General features: G+C 42.0%; 1 protein-coding gene across 4 annotated transcripts in view; it reads left to right on the forward strand.

Annotated features, from left to right (window-relative positions):
• WWOX (WW domain containing oxidoreductase) overlaps positions 1-12831 on the forward strand; it is a 1110761-nt gene that overhangs the window by 329401 nt on the left and 768529 nt on the right. For 2 of the 4 annotated variants that reach the window (XM_009431284.4, XM_001144696.7), the window contains 2 exons: positions 251-436; positions 7885-8149. In XM_009431284.4, coding sequence (XP_009429559.4) covers positions 251-436; positions 7885-8149 — 451 coding nt within the window. Of the gene's footprint in view, positions 1-250; positions 437-7884; positions 8150-8990; positions 12747-12831 lie in introns of those variants that run through there. The other 2 variants (XR_010152460.1, XM_009431287.5) reach the window with 2 other exon arrangements.

Raw genomic sequence — 12831 nt, forward strand, 5'->3', positions numbered from 1 at the left:
GACATTCTAGGGTATCCTATTTCCACATGGTGGGAATCTAGAAGACGGAGAAAGAATTTCTCATTCCCGAAGGAGCATGGATTATCCTTGGTTGTAGTGTTTATGTCCACATCACGTGGATTCCCGAAGGAGCATGGATTATCCTTGGTTGTAGTGTTTTTGTCCACATCACATGGATTCCCGAAGGAGCATGGATTATCCTTGGTTGTAGTGTTTATGTCCACATCACATGGAATATTTTATTTTTCAGGCCTCTTCATGTGCTTGTGTGCAACGCAGCAACTTTTGCTCTACCTTGGAGTCTCACCAAAGACGGCCTGGAGACCACCTTTCAAGTGAATCATCTGGGGCACTTCTACCTTGTCCAGCTCCTCCAGGATGTTTTGTGCCGCTCAGCTCCTGCCCGTGTCATTGTGGTCTCCTCAGAGTCCCATCGGTGGGTTTGAATTGCATATTTGTTCGCTTATCCCCTTTCTCATACCAGCTAATATTCCCCCAAGGCTCTCATTCTGAAAATAATTTTCATTAGTCCTGCTTGAGACATGTGGGTGGACTCAGCTTGGCTCACTTAATTTTTCCAGGTCTTTTTTGTTTGCCTGTGATTGTGGGGACTGTTTAGAAGGACCGTCTAGAGCAACGAAAATTGTTTTTACGACTATACTTGAAGCTCCTCATTGATTTTGCTTAGAGATGGAATAATAATTGATGAAATCTGAATGGCATGACCTTTATTGATTTGTAATTCAACAACTTCAACATCTTACCAAGAAGAATGTGCAGTTATTCTAGCAGGAGAAACAATGCAATTAGAGCCTGCGAGATGAAATCCAATTGTTTTATAATGAGAAATTAGGGAATTCGAGGCAGACATTAGCTGTGTAATTGTGGAAAGGGAAGAACTGTAGTTAGAGCATATTAGAAATCTGGCCGTGCCTCTTTTGGTTAAAATTTCAATTAAAACATCAGATGGCACTTTTTTCCTATTGCCATTAGGAGAATATTCAATTGACTGAAAAAGACATTTGAAAATTTCCTCGTATTTTCAGCATATTTGTTTCTAGAGTTGGAGAAACAACTATTTGTCTAGAGAGAAGTACTCCGAAAAGACAAAGGCGTTGCTGGGTGAGGCTGGATTTAATACGTGTTAGGGAGATTTCTCTTTCACGTTTGCTTGGTGTGTGTTTGGCGGGGGGAACTTACACTCTTAGCAAAGTAGCTAGAAAAAAAAAATAACGGGCAAGGGGCCTGTTTTTTCCTCCTTCTTCTCCTTCTTAAGTCCTGAAATGTTTTAGTGACCCAGAATGAAGTTTATTTTTTTAATCATACTTCCATAAAATGTAACCCCTGGGACTTGGAAGAGAGAGACCAGCCAAGGGTTAGCTTGAACCCTTTATCACTCCCAAACACAGGGGCTTATGGTATAAATGACACACTGCAGATAGATTTACTTTTGCCAGTTTAAATTTATGATGGCTGAAATGAAAGGTAAATGCCAGTAATAATCCTCCCCCGTGTTAAAAGACATGAAACATCTAGTAATTAGGTGGTAACAAAATCTGGACAGCCTTATCTTTGCAAATCACACCAGGTTTGTGAAGGAAAGTGGAGTGGCCCTGTTAAGGGGCGAGGGAGGCTGCTGTGGGGGCAGGCAGCAGAGAGAGCTCCAGAAATAAATCTGCCAGCCCCAGTCATCCACCAGATGTGGAGGGCACCACGGGATATGTTTAAATGAGCTGGTATTTAATGGGAGATTATGTCGAATTGTCAGCTGCTCACTCTCCTTGTAAATCTGTATCTCAAATGGTATTTCATGTGACGTCTTTGTACTTTCCTTAACTACGGTGTAATTCATGCCTACTTCAGAGATCCAAATCTCAGCATCATTTAAAAGATTAGTTTGAAAGGAAGGGACTTGGGCTCTTGAATTAGACCTATGTTAGTTTATAGGGAGGCCTTCCTGAAATGTGTTGTCAGGCTTGCTCCTGTCTGATGGCTGGCACTGGTTTTATGCTTTCCAATTATTCTTTGCACATCGTTATTTATTATTATTATTATTATTATTATTATTATTATTATTATTATTTGACATGGAGTCTTGATCTGTCACCAGGCTGCAGTGCAGTGGCGTGATCTCGGCTCACCACAACCTCAGACTCCCAGGGTTAAGCGATTCTCCTGCCTCAGCCTTCCAAGTAGCTGGGACCACAGGCGCTTGCCACCACACCTGGCTAATTTTTGTATTTTTAGTAGAGACGGGGTTTCATCATGTTGGCCAGGATGGTCTCGATCTCTTGACCTTGTGATCCGCCTGCCTTGGCTACCCAAAGTGCTGTGATTACAGGCGTGAGCCACCACGCCCGGCCTCTTTGCACATTATTTAAGGGTGTTTTAACAAAATGGCAATTTCTCCAGGCTGGCTTGTGTATCACCTTCGCATTGCATCCCTTGGCTCCCATGAGTGAGCGTGGTGACTTGGTGCATAGGCGGTACGTGAAGACACTTGCTCACTACCCAAGAACTCAGGGCCCTAAACCATGCTGTAAAATGCAAGTGCTGATATCTAATTACCTCCGTCAACCCTGGCAGAATCTCTTCGTTGGAGTCAAGACCCCCTGTTAGGGGAAAAAAGAAAGTCCTATGTTTGCAGAAAATATTATACTAGACTGCCCCAAGGCAAAATATTTATTAGCCTTCCTGTGTCTTCACTGTGTTTTAGTTACTTATCTGGAATCTGAGCAACTGAATTGAGTTTCTGCATACCTAAAATACATCATAGTGAAATGAGAAGTTGACTTCTTTGCTATGAAAAAATTTCAGATAACAATTAAAGTAGAATGAAAAGAGCAGAGTGCTGGTTGAACAACCCTCAATGGCTGCAGCTGCATGGAGTGCCAAATTGCCCTCCCCCACCCCACACACAAAATCACACACACACACACGCACGCACACACACACACACACACACACATGGAGTTTCTCAGCTTCTGTGTAGACAGAATCTAGCCTAATTATTTTAGGCGGGAATTTTAAAAATCCTCAGTAAAATTGGGCTTGGTAGCACATGCCTGAAATCCTATCTAGTAAGAGGCTGAGGTGGGAGGATGGCTTGAGCCCAGGAGTTTGAGGTTGCAGTAAGCGTTGATCATGCGACTGCACTCCAGCCTGGATGACAGAGTGAGACCCCATCTATAAAATAAAAATTAAAAATTGTTAAAAAAAAATGCAGTATAGGCCAGGCACAGTGTGTCACGCCTGTAATCCCAGCACGCAAGAGTTTGAGATCAGCCTAGCCAGTATGGCGAAACCCCATCTCTACTAAAAATACAAAAATTAGCCAGGTGTGGTAGTGCACGCCTGTAATCCCAGCTATTTAGGAGGCTGAGGCAGGAGAATTGCTTGAACTCGGGAGGTGGAGATTGCAGTGAGTGGAGATTGCACCAGTGCACTCCAGCCTGGGTGACAGAGCAAGACCCTGTTTCAGAAAACAAAAATCCAAAAAGCAAAACCCCCACAGTATATATAGAAATACAAGATTGGTGGGGGGCGGGGGTCCCCCTACAAAGCAAGTGTTACTGTCCACAGAGCAAATGTCAATATTTTAATGTACTAGTAAGGGAAAATTCTATTAAGTCATAATTGTTTGGCTTTGTCAGTTTGTCAACTTGAAAATAGAGTCAGCAGCATCTGAAGAGTTGTTTTACTACCTCTGGAGCTGAGAGGTGAACATAGTCGTTTTTCAGGAAGCCGTTTCTGGCTCAGAGAGATCAGAAGCTGGCCCACCCTTGCCACTTCCTGGAGGACTGTCAGTGCTAGCTAATGAGACTGTAAAAGTGGACTATCTGCCCAGGAGACAGTGGGGAAGGAAATCAGGGGTCAACCTTATAGCGAAGGGCTATTTGCAGAGAGAGTGCCTGATACGTAGCAGCTGGTACTTCTCCATCTTGAAACTCTCCTTCCTGGTTTTGTCTAATTTGTCATCATGGGATTCTTTTGACTTGTTTCTAGATTAGGGATCAAGAAGAAATGACTTTCTCCTTTTAGACATTTAATTCACTTAGTGTTCCCTAGTCATGACATACTTCTGTGTTATCCTTAAATACCGAAGCAGGGACCTTATTCTTAACAGTAGAAAATCACTGTGTATGATGATAGTGTATACCTGTAATACCAGCTACTCAGGAAGCTGAGGCAGGAGGATCCCTTGAGCTCAGGAGTTGAGATTAGCATGGGCAACAAAGCAAGACCTTGTCTCTAAAAGAATAAGCAGAAACCAAAAGCCCTAAACATGAGGAAATTCCACATGTAAACATTAATGGAAAACATAGAAGAGTTGAACCTAGTGGTAAATTTTACCTTTAGAGCAATACTTGAAACAAGGGAAACTGTCAAATTCTCATCATGGGATTTGTGTTCCTTTGTTTTTTTTATTAAGGACTTGGTCCTTGGATTGGAATTCCAAACCCATGACCAAACTGTAATCATCTAATTCTGTATTGAGTCCTTACTATGTGTCAGGCACTGTAGTAAGCAACACTCAAGAATCTTACAGTTTACTTTCCAAGAATTCACAGTCTAGTTTTGGAATCAGGTGATCAATTGACTTACAGTCTGGTATGGTGATGACAGAGGAGCAATGTACAGATAGAACAGAAGGATGGCACAGTGAGCCTTTTCACCAATCTTGGAAGGCCAGTAATGTCAGTGAACACTAGGAATGGTGTCATGGCCTGGGTCCTGAAGAGTGGATACTTAATGTCCATGGAGACATGTATTTTTATCTGCCTTGGATGGCTTCTTTCATTCTCTCCCTGACTTCCACCCAAAAAATCACCGTGATATCCAGCTGTGGAAGAGTTCATTATGGAGAGCTTCCTGGAAGAAGTAGTCCCTGAACTGGGTTGGGCTAAACAAATATGCCACGAAGGGTTTCCGGAAGCAGTTGACAAAAGATGAGTAGAGAGAGGGAGGGGGTGGTGCTATATTTATTCCATACCTTTCAGATACTCTCTAAATCCTTGTCCCTGTTTTCTATGCCATGTAGGTAGAGTTTTCAAGTCATGTCCCATACCTTGGATCATTGGATTCTCAACTCAGTAGCACCTTTGTGTGACACCTCTTCTATAATACCTTATTATGTTGAAATAAAGTTAGCAAATAACATAACTTACATGCACAAATATATTTTCAATTCGATATGATAGCTTTACTGTAATGAAAGAAAAAATAACTGAAACAAAATGGCGTATGTTTCAACATGTAAATGCTTGGGCCAGGCTACAGGAAAGATGGGGATGTATGTATCCGTGGATGAATCACCTTGAATGGACTCTCAAAAAAAAGCCCACCATTACCAGGTGTGTGGTATTGCAGACTCCAGCACCACCAACCTTGAGTGAAGCCTGACTATATTAGTCTGTTCTCATGCTGCTAAGAAAGACATACCTGAGACTGGGTAATTTATAAAGGAAACAGGTTTAATGGGCTCACAGTTACACATGGCTGGGGAGGCCTCACAATCATGGCGGAAGATGAAGGAAGAGCAAAGGGATGTCTTACATGACATCAGGCAAGAGAGTATGTGCAGGGGAATTCTCATTTATGAAACCATCAGATTTCGTGAGACTTATTCACTACCACGAGAACAGTATGGAAGAAAGCGCCCCTATGATTCACTTATCTCCACCTGGCTCTGCCCTTGACACATGGGTGTTATTACAATTCAGTGTGAGATTTGGGTGGGGACACAGCCAAACCATATCAGTCACCCTCCAAAAATCACACAAAATCTGAAAGCGCCTTTATTCATTCTACATGTAAATAGTTGTTGCACTAACCACCTGGAAATTCAGTGGATGTTTCTAGGCTCAGATAATTATCCACAGGCTTTTCATCTCCATGAGTGTCCACTGGGGCATTCTTCATTGAGCAATACATCATGTGCATTGCAAGACATCTACCATCCCTGCTACCATCACCAGCAGTCATCACGACAACCAGAAGAAGGCCGTCATATATTTTCAAATTGCCTGCTGAGTTCCATTGCCTTAGACAATTAAGCTTGGAAGTCAGACTCTTCCTGTGGTTTGGGTACTAGAAAAAAGGCAGCCAACAATTCGTTTCAAGGTCTCATTTCTGTATCCTTGATGACGTTTCTGGCCATCAGCTTTGTTGATGACTTTAGAGCAGCTATGTCATTTAACACTAGAAATTGGATGTCACCGAGTCCTGTGGAAGGGATATTTAATTTCCATTAAAACATGAATTTCATTCTGCCCTTGCCATGCTTTTCTTGGTCTTAGCCCAACCTGAGCTGCTGATATTAAGGAATAATAGGATGATTCCATAATTTTCATTTTACCTTTTGCTTTTTGTTTTCCATAGCAGTTATCTAGAGGATTCCCATTATGCTTCTTCATTACCCGGTGCCCAGAATGAACTTATAGAAGCAGAATATGAGGGGTCCTTTGACAAAGATGAGACCGTTTAGAAAATTCCTTTTGTTTGCTGTGATCCATTTTGTAAGGGAAGTCACTATATTGTTGTTATTTAAGAGAAAGAGACAAAGGGAAAGAAACAAACAGCTGGTGTTTAACGACTCCGTCAGACCCAATTATAAAGCATCAACTAGTTACGTTGATTTGTGTACATCCATGCCATGGGTATACTTAAAAACATTAGACTTTGCCAGAACTCATCTTGGCTTTGTTTACATTTTTCTTTTAAACGTATAAGACTATTGATGTTACCTCACCAAGGTTATAACCCCTTTATAATCATTAATTTTTAATCTAGAAAAGAGTCTTGGAGGCAACTCATCTATAATTTCTTGGATGCTCAAATGAAAATATACAGGACTCAAGCATTAGCTAAAATAATCCAGGAAAGCCCTGTCAAAGGTTAGGAATGTGATATCTTTCTGTTTCCAAAAGCAGCAGCCCTTTATTCAAGACGCTTTTCTGTTTAATTTAATTATCTTTGAACTTCCTGTTGAAGGTTTTGAAAAATATATGTTAGAGGGTGGGGAGAGAGTTCAGTATGTCAGGACTGCTACATTTATGAGTGTGGGTCTTTATTGAAGTATCTCTTTGGAGCCAATCCTTTTTTTTTTTTTTAATTTTTAAATTTTAAATTCTTACTTTTAGATATGGGGGTCTCACTAGAGTTCAGTGGCACAGTCATAGCTCACTGCAACGTTGACCTCCCAGGCTGAAGCGATCCTCCTGCCTCAGCCCCCCAAGTAGCTGGGACCACAGGCATGTGCCAAAATACTCTACTAATTGTTTATTTTTTGTAGACATGGTGTCTCCCTATGTTGCCTAAGCTGGTCTTGAACTCCTACACTCAAGCAATCCTCCTGCCTCAGCTTCCTAAAGTGCTGGGATTAGAGGCATGAGCCACCAGACATGACCTGTGTTTATATTGTTAAATCACCATTGTCAATCTTTTAAGGAGACTTTGTTTTGATGTATGTAAGATTGAGTTTTTACTCATCTCTACATAGTTTCCTCAGATTCCTTTTTTTTTTTTTTTTTGAGACCGAGTCTAGCTCTGTCGCCCAGGCTGGAGTGCAGTGGCACAATCTTTGCTCACTGCAACCTCTGCCTCCCATGTTTCAGTGATTCTCTTGCTTCAGATTCCCGTGTACAGGCATGCCACCACACCTGGCTAATTTTTGTATTTTTAGTAGAGATGGCGTTTTGCCATGTTGGCCAGGCTGGTCTTGAACTCCCGACCTCAGGTGATCCACTCGTCTCAGCCTCCCAAAGTGCTGGGATTACAGATGAGAGCCACTGCACCCAGCATTCCTTAGATTTCCAATAAAAATAAAAAGCTGTGTGGGAAGTCAGAACTTGGTTGCTTCACGTCATATTTCCTATTTTTAAGATTTACAGATATTAACGACTCCTTGGGAAAACTGGACTTCAGTCGCCTCTCTCCAACAAAAAACGACTATTGGGCGATGCTGGCTTATAACAGGTCCAAGCTCTGCAACATCCTCTTCTCCAACGAGCTGCACCGTCGCCTCTCCCCACGCGGGGTCACGTCGAACGCAGTGCATCCTGGAAATATGATGTACTCCAACATTCATCGCAGCTGGTGGGTGTACACACTGCTGTTTACCTTGGCGAGGCCTTTCACCAAGTCCATGGTAAGAGAACAGCTTCTGGCGCCGCAAACACCTCGGGTCCTAGAGAAACCTGCACACTTGTGTCTCCACCTTTTTACCTCTTGCGGGCATGAGTCTGGTCTCAGTAATAACATTGTCCAGCCCATCATAAAGGGCTCTTGAACACATTTTCATCAACTTTAGGTTAAGTCTGTTTGGGTAAATGCGTCTTGGAGGGCTGGGTAGAAGATGTGGGTTTCAGTATCATGTTAAGTATGGCTGAAAGTCCTTATGGAAATGGTGATTTTTTTGTTTGTTTGGTTTTGGTTTTTTTGGGGTTTTTTATTCAGAAACTTTGAAAATCTATTTTGTTGAATGGAGCACTTGAAAACTGCTGTTTTGTGTCAGTAGGTAAACAACAAACATTGGTGACTACTGAATTTTCAGCAGATGTGATTCCTTTGTTTCACAGAAAATCTGTATCTGATGTTCTAAATTTTTTCTTCTAATGGATATAATCCTCTGTTGGAGAATCCTTTGATAGCTAGGAGTGTGTTTTCTTCTTTACTTTCCCAAAGACGATTTTGGATGAATCATGGTACTGTGGTTACATTTGGAAGTGTTTACAAAGGTGTTAAGATGTTTTTATAGTTTGGTGTTCATTTATCGACCATATTAAGAACCTTCTTCTATGAAACGGTTTTAGTAGGAAGTAATTTGAATGAAGAAAGCATATTTTCCACAATATATTTGGTAGATTATTTTTCAAAACCAAATGACTTCAAAAATGTCTTCCTATTAGTGGACACCAGTATTCCAGTTACCCAAACTTAAAAGCTACTTGACAGAAATCACCCTTTTCCCAAACACATTTGCCTTTTAGCGGTATCACAGGCCTTCACAGTTGGACCTAGGATATTAATAAAACAAAGCAAAACAACAACAAAAGAAGAACTATTGCAGGCCTGTTATCCTCCAGCTGATCTCACGACCTTGGAAACTGTCTGCTGCCTTCTCTTACACTCATTCCCACCTGCCACTCTTAACCTTCGTATTTGGGGATGACTTTTTAAACCACATCAAAAGTCTTTTGAAGTGCTTAGGAGGAGGTAAGTAAGTATATCTTTTATTCTAATCACCCAAGTGGTTTTTATGCAGAGTAAACAGACATATTCCAAGAGTCGAATACTTAGGATCAGTGGCAGTGAAGTGAAAGGACCTACGGAGAATGGTGTTCCATGCCGCAGGGTGGGATTGATCTCTAGGAAGTAAATGAATGAAACTTACCTGTAGGTGGATCACAGGGTTTTGAAATTTCCCCATCACTTTGCTCCCGATGGCTGCATAAGCGCAGCCTCTTCATGAAAGTTTCTTTGACCATGGTTATGCCTCATACTTTGTTCTGTCCTTCAGTTTACATGAAAAGAAGGAATATGGATCTGAACTGGGTGCCAGTGCCATTTAAATGAGGCATTTAGGAATGGGGAGAGGGGAGAGGTGGATTCTTCCTTATTTTCTGCTGGCCCAGTGCCTTCCGTGTCAACAAGCCCAGTCAACCATCATTTGTAATGTTTGGGTCTTGAGTCATCTCACTTGTATTTGATCATTGATGTGTTTTAAGGAGCTGGGTTCAGTGGCATCAGAGAGTTCGTTTTCTCCTCCTTCCCTAAGGTCCCTAATCAGAGGAACGTGATGGGAAAGCTTTAGAGATGAGTCTGTGACTATGGAATTTGGTGAAGGGTGATATAACCATCTTGCCATTTGTTGTAGACTCGAATGGGTGAGGAGTCATTGATAGAAAATAGTGGAAACTGTTATTCTGTGGCCTGATCCCATTGCTTAGGGACTCTGTGCCAGGGCATGTGGGAAAAGAAGGAAGGCAAGTTCTGCTAAAATATAAAGTCAGGGTAAACATTTTTATGTATTGGAGAAGAGTTGATTATTATCTAATATTTAATATAATATGCTTAATAAAGTCAGACTTGAATGTTGGCTCGTTGGACCTAACAGGAGTATCTCTAAAAAATACCAGCAAATTAAGTTGGATCGGTGACTGTATCATGATATCGGAGTGTTAGCTGTTTTGGGAGTACGTGTGCTCAGGACTTGGGCTGAGTGGAAAACCAGAGTATGGGGTTAGAAATGGAGGCAGAAGGATTACCATGTCGGGGAGGATGCACAATGAATTGGACGAAGGTTGCAACTCATTGAGCACTGTACCTGTAGTGTGTCTTAGTAACAGCAGATGCCCAACCTCCATGCCTAACTCCTTTGCCTACCCCACCAGTGTGCAGCAGCCTCTGCCACACCCTACTGCAGTCTCTCCTATTTCCCTGGCAGGAGAGCTCAGAGACTACTTGTGAACAGGCCTCAATGCCTATAGCAAGGCAAGGCTTGGGAGAAACAAATATCCTCTGGGAGCAGCCTTGAGTAAAAGATTAACTGCGCACTGAGCTTTAGATCCCTGGGTGAGAAAGCTGTGGGAAAATGAGTGTGTAGCTCATGAGAGGGTTTGGAGAAAAGTGGTGACATCGCAAAAATCCCAGGTTTTGTTGAAGTTGTCTGGGGAGGGGCACTCATAGAAAGGGCACCGGATGTGAGCATTTCCCTTGTAGTTGAGATGGGATTTGACATGACTTCCTGGTGGTGGCAAGAGAAGAAAGTGGCAACCTGGGACAGTGGACCTCACAGCTCTCCTGCTAATGGTGCTGATGGCTAAGCTCAGCTCTTACCCTTGACCACTAGAACAACTTAGACATGTCACCAGCTTTCTGAGCCTGTCTCATTACGATGAAAATTGTGATACAGGTTAGTGTAAGGACCGACAATAATGCATATAACATCAATAATGATGGATATAGAATTTCTGCAGTTATTATAATCTGGCTCTCCAGTATGGTAGCGCTGTGGGCCACATGTGGCTATTGAGTTCTAATAATGTGGCTAATAGAACTGAGGAAGTGGATTTTCAATTTGATTCCACGTTAGTTAATTCGAACTGAAAAACACCACGTGTGCCAAGTGGCTGCCATATTGGAGAGCGTGGTGCCTTTAGCATGGGAGGTATGCAGTACTTCTTGCCACGATGGCTGTTACTCTTGTCGTTGTGAGCAGTACCTTGGTCCCGATGATGCTTCTCCAAAATGCAATCTCTGCTGACAGAACAAGAGTCTGCAAATTGGGAGTCTGGAAAGGGAAGAGAAGGGCTTTGTCCCTGGCCCCAAAGACTCAGGGAGAAGTTTACTGGCCAGGTAGGAAGGGCGTCCAGGTGAAGGGACCCTGGTTCAGAGATCTCCAACCTGCACGTCTCATTTGTGAGGAAGCCGTAGGGTGTGGACTTTTCTTGTTTCTGACCTTAAGTGATTAGAAAATAGCAGCTTTTATATGTCACAAATGGACTTTAGATAAGCATGAAGATGATGAAGACGGTGGAATATGTAGCTAAGATTCTTACTAAAATCCTCTCTAGTGTATTTATATATTTAAGCGTTTGGTAGTACTTTTTTAGCCATCAGCGTTCTCTATATTAGGTTGATACAGAAGTTATTGCGGTTTTTGCCATTGAAAGTAATACATCACTTCATGCAGAGGTGGAATGGGTGCTCTGAGCTTGCTTGTCAAATTCGCAGGCATTCACTTTTCTTTCATAAACATTTAGGACTCTGTATTTAGGAGAGGAATCACCGGGAATGTAGACCTCGGGTTGGTCATTTTCCTAGTAAGATAGACCAGACTGACTGGAAAAGTCACCCTCTTGGGCTATCCTGCGTATGTGGCTCGGCATCGCTTCCGTCAGGATAATGCATCAGTTTCTTGGACAAAGGGTGCGTTTCTGCTATTTGAATGCAGACATATTTTTGGATATAAACCACGCAGTTGCATCCCATTTCTTCCGTAGGTAAAGGCTGGGTTTCTAATTGTGATTGAGAAGCTTAGCATAGATGCAATGTGCCTGTCACCAGATGGCTAGTGTGCTCTGCCTTGTCTGCCTTTTACCTTAGAGAGGGTGTTTCCTTCTGACACGAGTATTGCTGGAGTACACATTCTGTTGCACGAGGTCAGGGGAGCAAGAAATACAACCCAGACTTGCGCTCGGAAGCCCTGCCTTCATTTCTTCCCTGTAGCTGGCTCCCTTAAGTATTAAACAGCTGTATTCTAATATCAATGTCCCTTTTTTATTTGCTGTGACTTGCTGTGACTACGGTGATTTTAGTTACAGTAATTAGGTCACTCTTCATGGAGTCGGGCTATTTTAAGTGCCTCTTTAAGGAATATTGTTGCAGATCAGTAATTTTACAATTGGATGTTCTTGTGCAACTTTATTAAATGTAATCTGTCTTTTAAATGTTGCTCTTTTACAGTTATACATTTCTAATTGTTGCTGTAAATGCATTATCACTTTGAAATTAATTAATTTTTCCATTTTGGCTGCCTGCAGTATAATAATCACTAATGAGAAACTCACAGGAATCAATTCTCAGCACAGCGGCCCCTACTGGTAAAGCCATGTCTCTGCCTCCCTCTTCCTCTTCAGATCCAGAGAACTGGACAAGTGTACTGGGGCGTCCTGGGGGAGATGTGTTTGTTTCTTCCTCCCTCCAATTTATGGTAAAATAAAAATCACAGATAAACTTGGAAATTGAGTTATTTTTAAGTGTCGTTCTAAAAAAGATGCAATATACTTCAAATAGCTGCTTCTAAAATATGTTAAAGGAAACTAACAT

Source organism: Pan troglodytes, chromosome 18, assembly GCF_028858775.2.
Source record: "Pan troglodytes isolate AG18354 chromosome 18, NHGRI_mPanTro3-v2.0_pri, whole genome shotgun sequence".
In the NCBI taxonomy this organism is placed as follows: Eukaryota; Metazoa; Chordata; class Mammalia; order Primates; family Hominidae; genus Pan; species Pan troglodytes.